Here is an 18,939-nt window from a genome sequence, read left to right as displayed (position 1 = left end):
CTGGAAGTAAAATATCAGCTTTCCTCTCAATCCCAACGCTCGACACTTGCAAACATAGAAAAATGTCTGTTCTGTGAAGTCGAAACTGAATGGGTGACCACATCTTCTCCTCTGCTTCGATGGAGGCGATTAGGACTTCAGAGGGGACAAACTCTGTTACTTCTGTCGTAAAAGCTGTACTTGCAAGTGCATGCTTTGACACAATTGTAACTTCACAGGGGAGGTCTTCTCCCGCCATTGCTTCGATGTGGATTAGACTTCACAGGGGATCTCAATATTATTGTAATGAGGACTTCACGGCTACCAAGAGGAAAGCAGTGCGTAGTTTTGCACAACACGGGGGTGAGCAAATGTGCGGGGGAACCAGGAGGTTGGAGTAAGACTGGAGGATTTTGGAGTTCTCCGTTATTTGCTTCAAAACCGTTTCGGTACTGAGGTCTGAAAGCTGGCATCGATATCGGAATCACCGATCCAACACTATTGAGGGACAGAGATTTCTAACATTATATTAATTCGGGTAAACTCTCGCCTACAAAAGTCCACTCGTCCATCCAGTTTTCGACTTCTTTAATTCAACTCAGGGTTGGGAGGACAGAAATAGACTAAACTTTTGACTTTCGGTACCAATGCCACCTTCAGAACTGCAGTACTGGTAGCAAAATGATACTAAAGCAAATCGAAGAGTCGCATAGTGTGGGGTCTCGTCAGTCTGTCAGTGGAGCAGGACGGTGACAGCAGTCTGTCTCTGAAGCTGCTCCTCTGTCTGGAGATGATCCTGTTCAGTGGATGCAGTGGATTCTCCATGATTGACAGGAGTCTGCTCAGCACCCGTTGCTCTGCCACAGATGTCAAACTGTCCAGCTCCATGCCTACAATAGAGCCTGCCTTCCTCACCAGTTTGTCCAGGCGTGAGGCGCCTCCCCAGCACACCACCGTGTAGAAGAGGGCGCTCGCCACAACCGTCTGATAGAACATCTGCAGCATCTTATTGTAGATGTTGAAGGACGCCAGCCTTCTAATGAAGTATAGTCGGCTCTGTCCTCTCTTGTACAGAGCATCAGTATTGGCGGTCCAGTCCAATTTATCATCCAGCTGCACTCCCAGGTATTTACAGGTCTGCACCCTCTGCACAGTCACCTCTGATGATCACGGGGTCCATGAGGGGCCTGGGCCTCCTAAAATCCACCACCAGCTCTTTAGTTTAGCTGGTGTTCAGTTGTAGGTGGTTTGAGTTGCACCATTTAACGAAGACCTTGATTAGGTTCCTATACTCCTCCTCCTGCCCACTCCTGATGAAGCCCACGATTAGCAGTGTCATCAGTGAACTTTTGCACGTGGCAGGACTCCGAGTTGTATTGGAAGTCCTATGTATGTTGGCTGAACAGGACCGGAGAAAGTCCAGTCCCCTGCGGCGCTCCTGTGCTGCTGACCACAATGTCAGACCTGCAGTTCCCAAGACGCACATACTGAGGTCTGTCTGTAAGATAGTCCACGATCCATGGCACCAGGTGTGAATTTTCTCCCATCTCTGTCAGCTTGTCTCTAAGGAGCAGAGGTTGGATGGTGTTGAAGGCACTAGAGAAGTCCAGAAACATAATTCTTACAGCGCCACTGCCTCTGTCCAAGTGGGAGAGGGATCGGTGTAGCATGTAGATGATGGCGGCATCCTCCGCTCCCACCTTCTCCTGGTATGCGAACTACAAATATTGCTTAATAGAGCAGGACAGGTTGGAGAGGTTCAGAGCATGAGGTTCTGGTAATGGGAGCATTAACTGCTGGCACCGACTTTAACATAATGCCGATATAAGTGCCACTTTATAATAATAATAATGTCTCACTACATTCGTAATGGCTAACACGGTACAACACCCTAAGTACTAAGTACCACTTTAAAAATGACGCTGCTTCCCGCTGTAACAGTAACCAGCAGCACCAGGTGACAGCCTACTGCATGGCTGATTCACACACACGGGGGCTCAATTTTGAATCAACAATTAAACCCACCAACACATCAGACTGACACAAAATAACATGCCAGTCTCAAGCCTGCAATTCAGGATTATGGGATGTGGAGGCTATCCTGGAAGCATCTGCTGATAAACACGAATCCCACTATGGACATGGTGTCGGCACCCTGCAGATCCCCCTCATGCACAATGCCACACTCATTTACCCCACTACTAATTAAAGTATTGGGGGAAAAACTGGCAAAGACGATACAAGAGTGTGAAAAACCACTGTGACGAGGATGAGGTTTATAACTTCCGGCCTATTCACTCCATTTTGTTTCGAGTAGAGGTTTCCTTTATTGTTGTTTTACATCAGGGTGGCATGATGAGGCAGTGATTAGTGCGCCAACCCCAAGAATCCACCGTCCTGGCTTCTCATGCTTCAATCGGTCCCTTCCTGTGTTGTCTTTGCACTTTCTTTAAATGTCCGTGCAGCTTTTTGGGGTCTTCCACAACTCAAAGACGAGCAGGCTGGCATTACTGGTGCTGTGCGGCCGCGTGAGAGTGGCATTTGTAGTGGACTGATGCCATGTCCAGCACTGGTTCCTGCCTTCCTTCTGATGCTAAATAAACAGAAAGGTTTTATTATCTAAGATCAATACCCCGGCGGGTGAAAAAAGTTATAAAACATGCGCAGGGATTTAAAGTGAAAACAGAGCCCAGACAATACTTGGGTGTTAAAATAACTTGGAGCAGCCATGCCAATCAAACTTCTGGGTACAACTGTCATGTTCTTTCTGGGTTAATTTAGATTTCCTTTACACTCTAAAGGCACTCCGTGAGGCTGACTTGGGTGTTGGTTAGTGTTTATGGGAATGGTCCCTGTGGTTTCCTCCATGAGTCTATACCTAGCAGGCTCTGGCTTCCCACTGGCCTGTCCTGGAAAAAGCCGACATAATTACTTAAAATCACACAACCAGATAACGTAATGGCGTTCTATGCTCACAATCATGGGGTGGGAGTTACGGCCAATGGGTATCAAATCAAGTCCAGCTCTCAATCTTCAACTTAATGCAAAAGGCATCGATGTATGAACAGCATTTCTTATCATAAGCATCATTTTGAAAAATAAAAGGAGTGTGTAGTAAAAAGTTTGTCTCCACCTGGCACCGTATAGCGGAGCTGTTCCCATGTGCTTTCCACGTCTCCGGTCCAGTGACCAGCGTAGCGTCCATGACTGGAGAAGGATGATCGGGAGATGACAAATGGCCGCTTGCCAGTGGCTTCAATCAGAGCACTACAACAGAAAATATGTTCATGAATGAAGACAATCCACTGAGGCGTACGCGCACTTCATTACCTTACAGTCTTACTACATAAGTCGATGTCACATTACACAAGTTGTAGTCGGAGGGGACGTCAAATGTGCGGCTAATCTCGGTGTCGTACTCCACGACTACAAACGGCAGGATGTGTCAGATTAGATGACAGCACGACGACTTTCTAGCACAGTTTCACATTTTGAAAGTTATCGCGGCTCACTCCTGACAGCCAATAACGTGCTGCTTGATGGAGCCGATGTTCGTAGAAAAGGTTTATACACTCATATGAAATAGTTTGAGAACTCCTCGTAATCCTTTGGATTTCTGTTTCTCATTGGCTGAGCTTTCAGAGTAGCAACTTCCTTTTAATATGCCTTATGGAAACAGTAGGATTTCAGCAGTGACATTAAGTTTATTGGATTAACAGAAAATATGCATCATAACAAAATTAGACAGGTGCATAAATTTGGGCACCCCAACAGAGATATGACATCAATACTTAGTTGAGCCTCCTTTTGCTCCTTTGAGCCTCCAGAAGTTGTCCTCCTATAGCCTGTGATGAGTGTCTGGACTCTGGATGGAGGTATTTCTCACCATTCGTCATACAAAATCTCTCCAGTTCAGTTCAATGTGATGGACAGCCTGCTTCAAATCACCCCACAGATTTTCGATGATATTCAAGTCAGGGACTGTGACGGCCATTCCAGAACATTGTACTTCTCCCTCTGCATGAATGCCTTTGTAGATTTCCAACTGTGTTTTGGGTCATTGTCTTGTTGGAATATCCAACCCCTGCTTAAGTAACTTCAACTTTGTGACTGATGCTTGAACATTATCCTGAAGAATTTGTTGATATTGGGTTGAATTCATCCGACCCTCGACTTTAACAAGGGCCCCAGTCCCTGAACTGGCCACACAGCTCCACAGCATGATGGGACCTCCACCACATTTGACAGTAGGTAGCAGGTGTTTTTCTTGGACTGTGGTGTTCTTCTTCTGCCATGCAAAGTGCTTTTTGTTCTGACCAAATAACTCCATTTGTGTCTCATCAGTCCAAAGCACTTTGTTCCAAAATGTATCTGGCTTGTCTAAATGAGCATTTGCTACAACAAGTGACTCTGTTTGTGGCGCAAGTGCAGAAAGGGCTTCTTTCTCATCACCCTGCCATACAGATGTTCTTTGTGCAAATTGCGCTGAATTGTAGAACGATGTACAGATACACCATCTGCAGCGAGATGTTCTTGCAGGTCTTTGGAGGTGATCTGTGGGTTGTCTGTAACCATTCTCACAATCCTGCTCATATGCCTCTCCTGTATTTTTCTTGGCCTGCCAGACCTGCTGGGTTGGTTTAACAGCAACTGTGCCTGTGGCCTTCCATTTCCTGATTCCATTCCTTACAGTTGAAGCTGACAGTTTAAACCTCTGAGATGGCTTTTTGTAGCCTTCCCCTAAACCATGAGACTCAACAATCTTTGTTTTCAGATCTTCTGAGAGTTGCTTTGAGGATCCCATGTTGTCTGTCACTCGTCAGAGGAGAGTCAAAGGAAAGGACGCACAACTTGCACTTGACCACCTTAAGTACCTTTTCTCACAATTGGACACCCCTGTCTATGAAGTTCAAGGCTTAACAAGCTCATCCAACCAATTTGGTGTTGCGAGTAATCAGCATTGACCAGTGACATGCATTCAAATCAGCAAAATGACAAGGGGACCCACATTTCTGAACAGCCAGTTTTTCACATTTGATTTAATTTTCCACAACTATATACGGCTTCACTAAAAATCTTTGTTCAAAAAACACCCACCCCAGTACTCAGATGTTTCTAGGAAATGAAAGACGTACCACTGTTATCTTTTTTGTTGAAAGTAGAGTCAAGTATTATGCAGGCTGATAGAGGTTCCCAAACTTTTTCATATGACTGTAGTTATGGTGAGCTCGGCCGCAATCTTGGCCCTTTGTTCTTTGTTCCTACTGATCCTGTTGTTGTAAGTGAAACACGCTACATCAGTCGGACGAGCCTCTCTTCTCTTTGTCGGGTTCAAAACACCCAGCTCCCGATTCCTGTACTTCCGGCTAAGCGATCACTGGCTGTCAGGTCTCACACGCACACAAGCTGACCCCTACGACCTATTTTGGCTTGTCGGGTCAAGTCGCAGACTGGACAGACTGAGTCACTTGGTGTGTCGAGCTACATGACTGTCGGTTATCGTGGCCACGAAAACCACGTAACCTGCGTTACTTTTAACATGTCACCCTACCACTCTCTCTCGAGAGTGTGCTGTTGAGATTAGCGTTGAACGTTCAAGTTCATCAACATAAATTTTGCGATTTCTGAAATATTGAGACCGATTTTCTCTGTCGGGAGAAGGAAGCGTGAATCGCACAGGTTGACACGCACAGACTACAAAATCCTTACCAGTAACCCGGTTAAGGGTTTACATGGCCACATAATCGGTCTACCTCTCGTCAACTCGGTTTCTCTAACTGGAATCGGGGCATTTTAGAAATCACGTAGACGCGCCTAATAAGTCGTTTGTTGGTAAAGGAATTTAAACTTTGTGAACTTCTGACGAAAAACATATCGGCACAATGAAATTAAAATTGAGGAAGACAATATTATTGAATGGCACAAAACAAACTAACCAGATACGTGAATGACCATACGGAATTGCAGATCTTTTTTTTCCATTGAGGAAGTTCTGGCAGGGCAACTCACTTGTGGGTCACGATGGCTTCTGTTAGACCGTACAGGTTATGAAGGTTGTAGTGGGAGGACAGGTGCTGTGAGCTTGAAGCACAAAGAGTCGAAGATGCAAGTCTTCCGCCAACAACACCTGAAACACAAGCGTTTATAGATTCACTTATCGTGTGCAAAGGAAACTGGTGTCAATAAATCAAAAGCCCCAATCAAACCACACTTTCTCAAAAGGTGTGGACTCTCCATTTACACAGGTAGTAACGGGACATCAAAGGAGACAGAAATTTCAAATTTTGACGAATTTATGTATTTCAGGTATATTTTGGATTGCCAGCCGGTCAGGCCGTGCTCCACACCTTCTCCCAGATGGATTTTCTACATTTTGTCCAAGGTGTGGTTTAGAAAACAACCTGAATATGAGGGGGTAATTCAAGAAACCCGAGATTCTGCTTACAAGCCTTAATAACAAAATATTTCAAAACGGCAATTTTGGATGAACGCGTACTTCAGTGCCAGGACCAAAAAAAACCTATAGAATTTTGAAAAATGTGAATATTTTATTAAATAACATTGGCAACCTTACCTGGAACGTAGGGTGGGTTTTCCAAAGTATTACTGGGACATCCGTCTAATGATCCAGTAACGAAGTTTGAAGGCTCATTCATATCCTGAATCGAGAAGCACAGAGAGTCACGCATCGGTTTTCACAAAGCAAGAAACGTATCTCGTTTAAACTGGATGGTGGGCACACAAGCTGAGGCCAGGTACAAATTAAAAAACCAAACCACTAAGTGTATATCTAGTCCTATGCGGTATGCTAATAGACCACAGTGCTCCTTATGATAAATATTAACTTTAATTATTAATACAGTGCCAGCCTCAGTTGGTTGGCTCAGCTGTGCACACTGTGAATACAAATGTGGCACACAAGTCAAGTTGGCGAGCATGCACTGGTACTGCGCGTTGCCACACCCACCACACGATGAAAGAGCTCGGGATCCTGGTTGGCAACCACCCGGGTAGACATGCGATCCAGTCCCACCCTCTGGAAATGACCCTCTATCTGCCGCAGCCAGGTGTTACGTGGGCGACCCCTTGGCCTGGTCCAGCCGCTCAGGTCCCCAACAACGAAGATCTTACGGGCTGATCACCCTCGGGAAAACGCGCCACATGGCCGTGGTGCCGTAACTGACGCTCCCTCACAATGCAGGTAATGTGCCTCATTCAGGACTCCATGAGTAACACAAAGTCAAACCAGCAGGACCCAAGGATTCTCCAAAGAGACGCAGTACCAAAGGAGTCCAGTCTTCATCTCAGGTCACTGGATGGCGTCCATGTCTCGCAACCATATAGCAAAACAGGAAGCACCAGGACTCTAAAGACTTGGACCTTCGTCCTTTTCTATAGATATCAGGAGCGCCGAACACCCCTTTCCAGCGACCTCATGACCACCCGTGCTCTCCCAATCTGTCAACTGACTTAATATGAAGAGTCACCAGAATCACATGAAGGTCACTGCCAAGGTAAGTAAACCTCTCGGCAAACTCTCACCACTGTGCCACGTACAAAAAAAATCTAAAGTTGTCCTCCAACCATTTGTTAAACCCACATAACCCAATTTTAGGTTTGCCGAGTGCCAAAGCGTATCCCTGCAGCACTGGGTTCAAAGTAGGAATCATCACACGCCCACTCTGACTCACATGGGCCAATTTAGAGTCAGCAGTCACCTCAAACTGGATATTTGTGGATGGGTGAGAGAAAAAACAAAAATGCAAAACTGAAGTACATGGAGAATTACCCACACAAACAAAACTGTCCCAGTTGACTCAGTGCAAAGGCAGTTCTAACCTATTGATCATAACAGATGCCATGCCAAGTGTAGGGACCACCTAACCAGCTCCATTATGGTAACCACTACCACTCCAGGATGAGATGGGGTGCAGTCGCTAGTATGTCCTTCTCTTTCGTCTACTCCACTTTGGACAAAATCACCATTGATGGAGCCTAGCCCCGCCTACCATGCCCCAAGTTGGCCACACCCCTTCCACACTACTGTAGATGTCTTAAAAGCGGGCATCCGAAGAAGGATGGCATTCATTTAGGACCCGAGATCACTACCAGACGAAGACTTAAAGAAGCAAGAAAAGACGATAAGAAAGCCTATTTTGGTTGTGCCCGCGGTGCTGTTTTTGTTTTATTTTACAAATAAATTAAAAGTTGGCGCCCCAACAATCAGTTTTTTGTCACCTTCGGTTTGGTCATCAGTCATACAGACAAAAATTAGCCACGGCCCCTTCAACCACCCGGCACCATTAAAGCAGGGCTTCCATGCAAAATTAGCACTGCAATTTTTTAAAATGTCTTCAGATATATTATGCATTGCATTTCAATTCAATTCAGTTTTGCTATGTGACTGAATTTTGAGTTGAGGTTTTCTCTCTCTCTCTCATGCCGTTCAAATGAGAATACGTCATCACGGTTGAAATTATTGGCTATAACCCTGCAGTTAACCCATCAAACTTTAAATCCGAGGACAGGCGCAACTTGAAAAGTTGTTAGGAAATGTGCTCTTACAATCCAGAGACCGTCAAAGGCCACTTTAGCATGGAACTCCTTGATATTTTCTGTCCACCAACGTTGTGTCTCGGGATTAGTAAAATCTGGAAAGGCTGTAGGACCAGGCCAAACCTTTAAAAAATAAATAAACAATAATAATTTTTAAAAATGTATACTGTTTGATGTATCTACTCAGATAAAAACAACAATTTATCTTTTAATTAACCACAGGACTCGGTGCCTCATTAAGCAGCTGGTTGGAGTGAAATTGGTTGGAGTTTGAGGCCCTGACTTAGCTGGTCCTCTGTTGGCTCCCTCACTACACATTTCATTTCTGTTTGGGTGCCATTTGAGGAAAGAAATGAAAAAAATTCAGATGAACGATGAAGAAATTCAGGGGAACAAGCAATTCAATTAAAGTGAATTCACAAGACGTTCATTAGCAGCACAAACAGGGAGGGCACTCATTAGAATAAAAACCTGCAGCCACGGTGGTCCTCCAGGACCGGAGTTGGCGACCCCTGGTATGAAGGCTGCTTCAGACTTGACCCTCACATGCCGCTCAAGAAAATACCTTTAAATCGTTGACCGTAAAAAGCAACTGTGAGTGTTGTGCTAGAATCGATTACACTGGTGATGAGGCCGATCACACAGTGGATTGAGAAAATATTCAGACCTCTTCACTTTCTACACACTTTGCATTGCAGATTTAAAGAAATAAATGCAATTTTTGCCCATTAACCTACACTCAATATCCCCTAACAACAAAGTGAAAAAACGTTTTCAGAAAGGTTTCAAATTATAAAAATCAGAAAGTGTAATTTCTCATATATTACTTTAAGCATTCAGACCCTTTGCTGTGGCCCTCCAAATTGTGCTCAGGTTGCCTCCCGTTTAATAATAATACAGTTCATTTATATAGGGCCTTTACAGTTTGCATTCATTCTCCTTGATATGTTTTGGTAGCTTGATTGGAGTCCACCAGTGGCAAACTGAACGGTCTGGACATCATTTTAGAACCCGTGCATAGAAGGTCCGACAATTCACACTGCAAGTCAGGATGAAAACCGAGCCATAGATTCCCCGGAATTTACTGTAGGCTTCTGTGATCAAATTGTGGTGAGGCACAGATCAGGGTAAGGAGATCGACCCATCTCTAAAGCTTTGAGTGACCCCAGGAGCTCAGTGGCCTCAAGAATTATGAAATGGAAGAGGTTAGGAGCTACCAGCACTCTTCCTAAAGTTGGCCATCCAGCCAAATGGAGTAAGCCGGGCAAGAAGGGCCTTGGTCAGACAGGAGACCGAGAACTCAGTTTTCTCTCTAACTGAGCATCAGAAGTCCTCTGCTAAGATGGGTGAACCTGTCTAAAGCACCACCATCTCAGCAGCACTCCACTAATCTGGCATTTCATGACAGAGTGGCTGGGCAGAAATTAGGGTTAGGATTAGGGTAGGGGATTCCAGCCCAAAGGCCAAAACTGCATGGGTACACTGCTCTACCTATAAACCTTTTATTTTGAAAGAAACATCCATCTGAATCATTTTTTAATTTTAGCTCCAATGTCTTTTAAATGTGTTCAGAATTAGTCCTGATTGGCGCAGTGGGTAGCGCTGCTGCCTCGCAGTAAGGAGACCGGAGTTCGCTTCCTGGGTCCTCCCTGCGTGGACTTTGCATGTTCTCCCCGTGTCTGTGTGGGTTTCCTCCTACAGTCCAAAGACATGCAGGTTAGGTGCATTGGCGGTCCTAAATTGTCCCTAGTGTGTGCTGGGTGTGTGTGTATGCCCTGCGGTGGGCTGGCACCCTGCCCAGGATTTGTTCCTCCCTTGTATCCTGTGCTAGTTGGAATTGGCTCCAGCAGACCCCCCGTGACCCTGTGTTAGGATTTAGCGGGTTGGGAAATGACTGACTAGTCAGTTCTGCATCAAGAAACACATCCCAGGGGAGAAAGAGCACCCCCTGCTGGATACATGGTGCAGTTTTGGCATTAGGTCTGTACAAAATGATGTAGGACTGTATGTGATATGGCTTGTTCTACGGTGTCAATCTCTTGCTATAACATTGTGGCTTATCATCATATAGGTTTATATTTCAAAAAGTTTGTTTTTCAAAACTGTTGAAAATGACTGCAGAAGTTACGGGTCATGGGCGGCATGGTGGCGTGGTGGGTAGCGGTGCTGCCTCGCAGTTAGGAGACCCGGGTTCGCGTTCCGGGTCCTCCCTGCATGGAGTTTGCATGTTCTCCCCGTGTCTGCGTGGGTTTCCCTCTCACAGTCCAAAGACATGCAGGTTAGGTGCATTGGGGGTCCTACAACAACAACAACAACATTTATTTCTATAGCACATTTTCATACAAACAGTAGCTCAAAGTGCTTTACACATTAAAGAATAGAAAAATGAAAGACACAATTATAAAACAAAATAAATCAACATTAACATCGAATAAGAGTAAGGTTCAATGGCCAGGGGACAGAAAAAACAAAAACTCCAGACGGCTGGAGAAAAAATAAAATCTGTAGGGATTCCAGACCATGAGACCACCTGACCAGTCCCCTCTGGGCATTCTACCTAAAATGTCCTAAATTGTCCCTAGTGTGTGTGTGTGTGCCCTGCAGTGGGTTGGCACTCTCCCCGGGGTTTGTTTCCTGCCTTGTGCCCTATGTTGACTGGGATTGGCTCCAGCAGACCCCCGTGACCCTGTAGTTGGGATATAGCGGGTTGGATAATGGATGGATGGATGGGTTAGGGTTAGGGTTAGTCTAAAGGACTCGGAGAGAATAAGGAAAAAGAGATGAGCCAAAAATACTGTCTACCAAAGTACCTGCCTTTCCAATCAGTGGTTGTCCTGTCTGGTTCGTGATGAAGACGCCTCTCTTCAAACCATCATCAAAGGGCTTGTAAGAGCCTGGAGGTCCTGAACTGCTGATCCCAGGGTCCTGATATATTTTAAATAAGAACATATAAATTTTCTTTTGGAAGACTCTTAAAATAAATCAAATAAGAATGATCCATCAATTAAATGTAGCACCTTTAGGAAATAAATATAATTAAATAATACATTTAATAAATTCATTAACAATTAATGTAAATACTAACTAATCATTATAATAATTCATTAAATAAATATTATTAAATATAGTACCCTTACTTCCCTTGGTGTCATCTTTAAGACAAGAATCATTAGAGCATCACAACTATTATGTTGATAAACAGCAAAAATTCCCCCTAAACCAAACTCCTGGCTAAATACGTTCCAAAAAATGACATCCTGGTGAATTCAGGCGGCACGCTTCCCCACACCTGACTCACCAAGATCATGATATATTTCAGGCCTTCTCCATGGAATTCATTCACCATCTGAGGATAATCCCCAAAGTTCTCCTGGTTGTAGGTGAAGTCCCTCCTGCTGTCCATGTAGTCAATGTCATTCCATTGCACATCCTGTGGAGAAGCCAGCATGTACTGGTATTACCATTTAACAGCTGCGCCATCTTAATAATTTCACCTCATTTTCCATCGGGGAATTGTCCTCGCCACGCACTCACATACTGTATATGTATACTTTTTATGGCATACATGGTGACAGTTCCAGAGTTTTAGGGCCAAGGTATTCCCGATGTGGATATGAAAACTAACAGAATGATGGGAGACGGGCCTACAATTCAAACATTAGTTCACGTTTGAGTGCGTTCAATTTTCATCAACAAGAGTATTTTCCAGAAGTGGTTTACTTAACAATATTTTAGAAAAAAAAAAAAATACATGTGCTTGGGACATTGTGAGCATACAACTGAATGACTTTAGAACAGCACAGTCTGGACGAGAACAGGCCATTCAGCCCAACAAAGCTTGCCAGTCCGATCCACTTAAAAAAAAAAACCATCAAGTCCAGTTTTGAATGTCCCTAAAGTTCTACTTTCTACCATGTGACTTGGTTACTTGTTCCATGTCCATATGAAAGAAAAAAAAAAGTACTAACGTTTGTGCAAAATTCACCCTTAACAAGTTTCCAGCTGTGTCCCTGTGTTCTTGATGAACTCAGTTTAAAATCGCTGGAATGATTCCCTCCAGAATTTTAAACACTTCAATCAGGTTACCTGTTCATCTCCTGTAAAGGCTCAGCTCTTTTAATTTTTCCTAATAACTCACACCCTGTAGTCCTCTAATCAGCCTCGTCGCTCTCCTCTGGACCTTCTCCAGTGCTGTTATGTCCTTTTTGTAACCTGGAGACCCAAACTGCACACAGGACTCCAGATGAGGCCTCACCAGTGTGTTATAAAGCTTGAGCAGAACCTCCTGTGACTTGAACTCCACACATCAAGGCGCTATATAACCTGACATTCTCTTAGCCTCCTTAATGGCTTCTGAACACTGTCTGGACTTTGATTGCGTAGAGTCCACTACGACTTCTTCTCATAAGGTGGACTTTTCACTTTCAGACCTCCAACTGTGTAGTAAAACCTAACAAGACCTAAACTTAATGCAAGCGTTAGGCTCAGCTCTATTACTCTTTCCTTATAACTCATTCCCTGTTTCCCTGGAATCAGCCGCGACGCTCTCCTCTGGACTTTCTCGAGTGCTGCTATGTCATTTTTTCATCCTGGAGACCAAAACTGCACTCGGTACTCCAGACGAGGCCTCACCAGTGTGTTATAAAGCTTGAGCAGAACCTCCTGTGACTTGTACTCCACGCGTCAAGGCGCTATATAACCTGACATTCTGTTAGTGTTCACAACTGGATAATGAGACACAAGTAACATGAGATTTTATCAGGGATGTTGCTGTTTCCTGTTGTCTTGCACTAATCACCATAGATGCCTGTTATACCAGAAGCTTTGTTGTCTCTCTTCTACATGAAAACATGAGATTCATTTTTTTCCCTCTGCCATCACAACATACTACACAAGATAAGTAACTTATAAAAGAATAAATATATCAATTTATGCTGGAATATTCTTTTAAAAAACAATAATAACCTTAAATGTTGACCTACCAGAGGAAAGTTGGCTCTTTGCATGTTTTTCACAACATTTCGTGTCACTGCTGTTGAATTATAACCCCACCGGCACAGATGGAAGCCTAGACCCCAATAAGGGGGCATCAGGGGGTACCCTAAGAAAGAGAGACACAGAAACAGACATTTCCAAACAATTCAGAGTGTCCTACTTTTAAGTAATAAACGAAAAAAGAACAAAGCAGATGTCTGCCTCCGGTCAGTGGATACAACTTGGGTAGGATAGCAAGTACCTCTGACCCGGTCAGCCTCCAACTTTATTGCCTTGTTAGTCTACGGCTACCATTATGGATTATTTTTAAATTCTATATATACACACATACATACATACATACATACAGTGGGTACGGAAAGTATTCAGACCCCCTTCAATTTTTCACTCTTTGTTATATTGCAGCCATTTGCTAAAATCATTTAAATTAATTTTTTTTCCTCATTAATGTACACACAGCACCCCATATTGACAGACAAAAAAAAATCATTTTTGAAATTGTTGCAGATTTATTAAAAAAGAAAAACTGAAATATCACATGGTCCTAAGTATTCAGACCCTTTGCTCAGTATTTAGTAGAAGCCCCCTTTTGAGCTAATACAGCCAGGAGTCTTCTTGGGAAAGATGCAACAAGTTTTTCACACCTGGATTTGGGGATCCTCTGCCATTCCTCCTTGCAGATCCTCTCCAGTTCTGTCAGGTTGGATGGTAAACGTTGGTGGACAGCCATTTTAGGTCTCTCAGAGATGCTCAATTGGGTTTAAGTCAGGGCTCTGGCTGGGCCATTCAAGAACAGTCACAGAGTTGTTGTGAAGCCACTCCTTCGTTATTTTAGCTGTGTGCTTAGGGTCATTGTCTTGTTGGAAGGTAAACCTTCGGCCCAGTCTGAGGTCCTTAGCACTCTGGAGAAGGTTTTTGTCCAGGATATCCCTGTACTTGGCGCATTCATCTTTCCTCGATTGCAACCAGTCGTCCTGTCCCTGCAGCTGAAAAACACCCCACAGCATGATGCTGCCACCGCCATGCTTCACTGTGGGGACTGTATTGGACAAGTGATGAGCAGTGCCTGGTTGTCTCCACACATACCGCTTAGAATTAAGGCCAAAAGTTCTATCTTGGTCTCATCAGACCAGAGAATCTTATTTCTCACCATCTCAGAGTCCTTCAGGTGTCTTTTAGCAAACTCCATGCGGGCTGTCATGTGTCTTGCACTGAGGAGAGGCTTCCGACAGGCCACTCTGCCATAAAGCCCTGACTGGTGGAGGGCTGCAGTGATGGTTGACTTTCTACAACTTTCTCCCATCTCCTGACTGCATCTCTGGAGCTCAGCCAAAGTGATCTTTGGGTTCTTCTTTACCTCTCTCACCAAGGCTCTTCTCCCCGGTAGCTCAGCTTGGCGGACGGCCAGCTCTAGGAAGGGTTCTGGTCGTCCCAAACGTCTTCCATTTAAGGATTATGGAGGCCACTGTGCTCTTGGGAACCTTAAGTGCAGCAGAAATTTTTGTAACCTTGGCCAGATCTGTGCCTTGCCACAATTCTGTCTCTGAGCTCTTCAGGCAGTTCCTTTGACCTCATGATTCTCATTTGCTCTGACATGCATTGTGAGCTGTAAGGTCTTATATAGACAGGTGTGTGGCTTTCCTAATCAAGTCCAATCAGTATAATCAAACACAGCTGGACTCAAATGAAGGTGATCTCAAGGATGATCAGAAGAAATGGAAAGCACCGGAGTTAAATATATGAGTGTCACAGCAAAGGGTCTGAATACTTAGGACCATGTGATATTTCAGTTTTCTTTTTAATAAATCTGCAACAATTTCAAAAATTCTTTTTTGTCTGTCAATATGGGGTGCTGTGTGTACATTAATGAGGAAAAAAATTAATTTAAATGATTTTAGCAAATGGCTGCAATATAACAAAGAGTGAAAAATTGAAGGGGGTCTGAATACTTTCCGTACCCACTGTACATATACTGTATACATACATACATATACTGTATATACATATATACATATATATATATATATATATATACATATATATATATATATATATACATACACACATATACATATATATATACAAATATATATACATATACATATATATATATATATATATATATATATATATATATATATATATATACATATACATACTAGCCATCCCCCACAGTGTCGCCCTCGGAGTAGTGAAACAGGACAGTGAGGAGGGTCCCGTCCAGCTCTCTACTCCTGACGTCACTCTTCCCCCTCGCCTCGGCCCGCAGTCTCTGTCCCGGATTAGCGTGAATATATCACTCGTGCAAGCGAACTCCAATCCTTAGCGTAATGAGAGAAGTGGCAAAATCAACCGGAATGTTCAAGCAAATTCTAGAAAAAAAAAAAGATCTAAACCCATGAAGTAGTTCTCTCGTTCGCTAACTAAGCGGAGTTAAGGTTACACCCCGAGGCAGACGCATGAGTGATGAGTCTCTCTTGGATTCGGGCTAATAAACCGGTACAGCAAGTGAACTATGATCCTTAGCGCGATGAGAAAGTCGCAAAATTAATGGAATGATCGAGCAAATTATAGAAAAAAAAACAGATCTAAATCTGTTAAGTAGTTCTCTCGTGAAAAGTGGACAGACTTACAAACGTGTCTAAAAAATGATAAGAAATTTTGTGCTTGGACCATGAAATGTTTAAAACCAAGACTATGGGCCAAGGGTAACCTACATTCCAAATTTCAAGTCCCAAGTCCTCATGGTTCCAGAGATTTCGTGATGAGTGTGTCAGTGGTAGTTCCCTTTTACATATATATATCATATATAGCCTATATAGAAGAAGATGATCCGCTGTGGCAACCACTAACGGGAACAGCTAAAAGAAGAAGAAGAAGATACAGACACAGATAAGAAAGACCTCTAACAAGTCATAACTCATCCTACTGACTGTGGAAAGTTAGAAGAGCAAGTGCCTGAGAAGAAGAACAGGCATATCAGGCCGGGTTGGACAATGATTTCTTGCCCAGACAGGAGGCCATAGTGGAAGGACAGACAGGCACACTGGCTGGATGAGGTAACAGCTTCTTGCCTGGCTGGAGTAACATAAAGGATGGGCCAATGGAAGATGGAGGCCAGGAGCAGTTCCATCCCCTCCAATATGACACATGGCAGTGGTCCTCCTGAGGCGGCCCATTTTGGACACCCACTGGACTACGTGGGAATTGGAATCCATTAAGTGTAGCCCTGTCATGGACCCTGGGTGCAGTTAGAGGGGTAGGGGGGGGACCTCCCTGGTTTCCATTTGACCAAGAGGACACTGGAGGTATTCCTGGGTCCGGCTTTATAGGAGCCCACTGCCTCATCCGGAAGAGTCAGAGCTGGTAGGCAGCAGGTGACCCTCACGTGGAGGCAGAAGGAGGAAGAGCATTTGTTTGTTTTTTAACATTTGGGCTGGAGTTTGTGTTTAAATAAAAAACAGCTTTTAGTTGAACTCAGAACTGTGCTGGATGACATTGTGTCTGAGGTTTGGGGCTCATTGGCACCCCCTTGTGGTCACGATAGGAAAGTTAGAAACAAAGTACAGTACACAACTTATCACGGTTCAAGCTATGCCATGTTTTGGGCGAGACTAAATGAAATCTTTTGTCCTACAATAGAAATACTTAAGGAATGTATAAATATATATGTACAGTCAACTTTCTCAGGGCTAACGTTGCTAGAAAACGGCTCAAATGTTAAAGGCGTGAATGTTAATACATTAATGGAAGCTACGGGAAATGGGGGGCAAGGTACATATCAAGAAAACCTGTAATTTTGTACTACAGATTGCTCAAAATACACTTTTCTGGATAGAAGTCTTTGAAATAAAATATATTTCTGATAATGAAACAGTTTTCCTAACAGAATAAAGCCAAGTTAGGATCACGGTAGAGCCAGAGGCTATCCTGACATTATGGGATGAAAGGTTAGAAGAGCCTGAAGAGAGCAGCAGCACATCACAGGGCCCACTCGTGCACAGGACCACAATTCACTGTGATTGAATTAACAGACGTCTTTGAAGAGTGGGAAGAAAAAAGCCGTGCCAGGAGAAAATCTCATGGAGAGAAAGTGCGTGATCAGCCGCCTGGTTCAAATGTGGGAATTTGGATCTGTGCGGCCATAGAGCGAACCAGGCCGGTGGTCTGAATATTAGAGTAATACTCTGATTTAAAAAAAAAAAAAAAAAAAAATCACCAATGAGGTTTTGCGTTTTTTGAGGTGGTGTGTCTGGAAGAATGCAGATAACGTGTTCAGGGCCTTTTGTTAACAATTTCAATTGTGTGAAAGCGACTGCTCAAGTACAAAACTCAGAGGAGCCCACGCTGCTCTACCTTTAAGTTGTGTTCTCCTACTTAGCTATCCATCCCATCCATTTTCCAACCCGCTGAATCCGAACACAGGATCATGGGGGTCTGCTGGAGCCAATCCCAGCCAACACAGGGCACAAGGCAGGAACCAATCCCGGGCAGGGTGCCAACCACACACCAGGGCACAATTTAGGATCACCAATCCACCTAACCTGCATGTCTTTGGACTGTGGGAGACACGGGGAGAACATGCAAACTCCACGCAGGGAGGACCCGGAAAGCGAACCCGGGTCTCCTAACTGTGAGGCAGCAGTGCTACCCACTGCGCCACCGTGCCGCCCTACCTAGCTAGAAGAACAATAAAAAAAGATCTGCTTTTGAGTTTCTTCTCCCACCTTTGTCATGTCGTAAATCTGCCAGACCTCCGATTTTATAGCCCCCCCAAAAACCTGCCTTTCGGTAACATTTTTCATTAAACAGTAGGCTGATTACCAATAACATCTAGGTACTGCCGGATCACACTTTGGGGGTCTGGTCCCAAAAAGATGTAGAAGTCAAGCACTCCTCCAATGGTCCTCCATGTCAGTGCTGGAGCAGGTTGAAGGATAACATCTAAGAAAGTTAAAAATAAATAAATAAAAACAGTGGATTAAAGCACAGAAATATGAATTTGTACAGTCTGACGTGTAGACTGTGGTGTTTAACTTAACAGTGCTGGCTGAGTTACTAATTTGTGATCGTCATCTCTTCGGTAACCTTATACTACATCCGGTGACAGGTGGCCGGGTTCCATGCCCGGCCAGGGTGCCCCTGCTGCATATGTTCTGGGGCAGCAACCATGGGCAACTCAATACCTCCCCCAGGACGCTTGGTGGCAGCCTCCCTGGCCGCAGGGCTCCATGGCAGATGGAGTCCTCAACAGCCCGGTTGGGACCTGGGGTGGCCGACCAGGGGGGTGCTGCATGGATTCCACAGCCCAGCTGGACAACTCTACAGCCCCACCCGGAAGTGCAATTAGAACCAGGTGGTCCAGCACCTGGAACACTTCTGGGTGGGCTATAAAAGGGGCCAGCCGCC

General features: G+C 44.3%; 1 protein-coding gene across 1 annotated transcript in view; it reads right to left on the bottom strand.

Moving 5' to 3' along the window:
* Positions 1–18,939, bottom strand: part of gaa (alpha glucosidase) — a 40,982-nt gene that overhangs the window by 11,118 nt on the left and 10,925 nt on the right. The window contains exons 6-13 of the mRNA XM_039739826.1: positions 18,355–18,474; positions 13,518–13,636; positions 11,834–11,965; positions 11,350–11,460; positions 8,545–8,658; positions 6,554–6,638; positions 5,989–6,106; positions 3,113–3,246 (exon numbers count right to left, since the gene is read on the bottom strand). Coding sequence (XP_039595760.1) covers positions 3,113–3,246; positions 5,989–6,106; positions 6,554–6,638; positions 8,545–8,658; positions 11,350–11,460; positions 11,834–11,965; positions 13,518–13,636; positions 18,355–18,474 — 933 coding nt within the window. The remainder of the gene's footprint in view (positions 1–3,112; positions 3,247–5,988; positions 6,107–6,553; positions 6,639–8,544; positions 8,659–11,349; positions 11,461–11,833; positions 11,966–13,517; positions 13,637–18,354; positions 18,475–18,939) is intronic.

The sequence above is a fragment of the Polypterus senegalus genome, chromosome 17 (genome assembly GCF_016835505.1).
Source record: "Polypterus senegalus isolate Bchr_013 chromosome 17, ASM1683550v1, whole genome shotgun sequence".
Lineage (NCBI taxonomy): Eukaryota > Metazoa > Chordata > Cladistia > Polypteriformes > Polypteridae > Polypterus > Polypterus senegalus.
The sequence above is the reverse complement of the archived record's forward strand: the minus strand, read 5'-3'. Positions and strand labels throughout refer to the sequence as shown.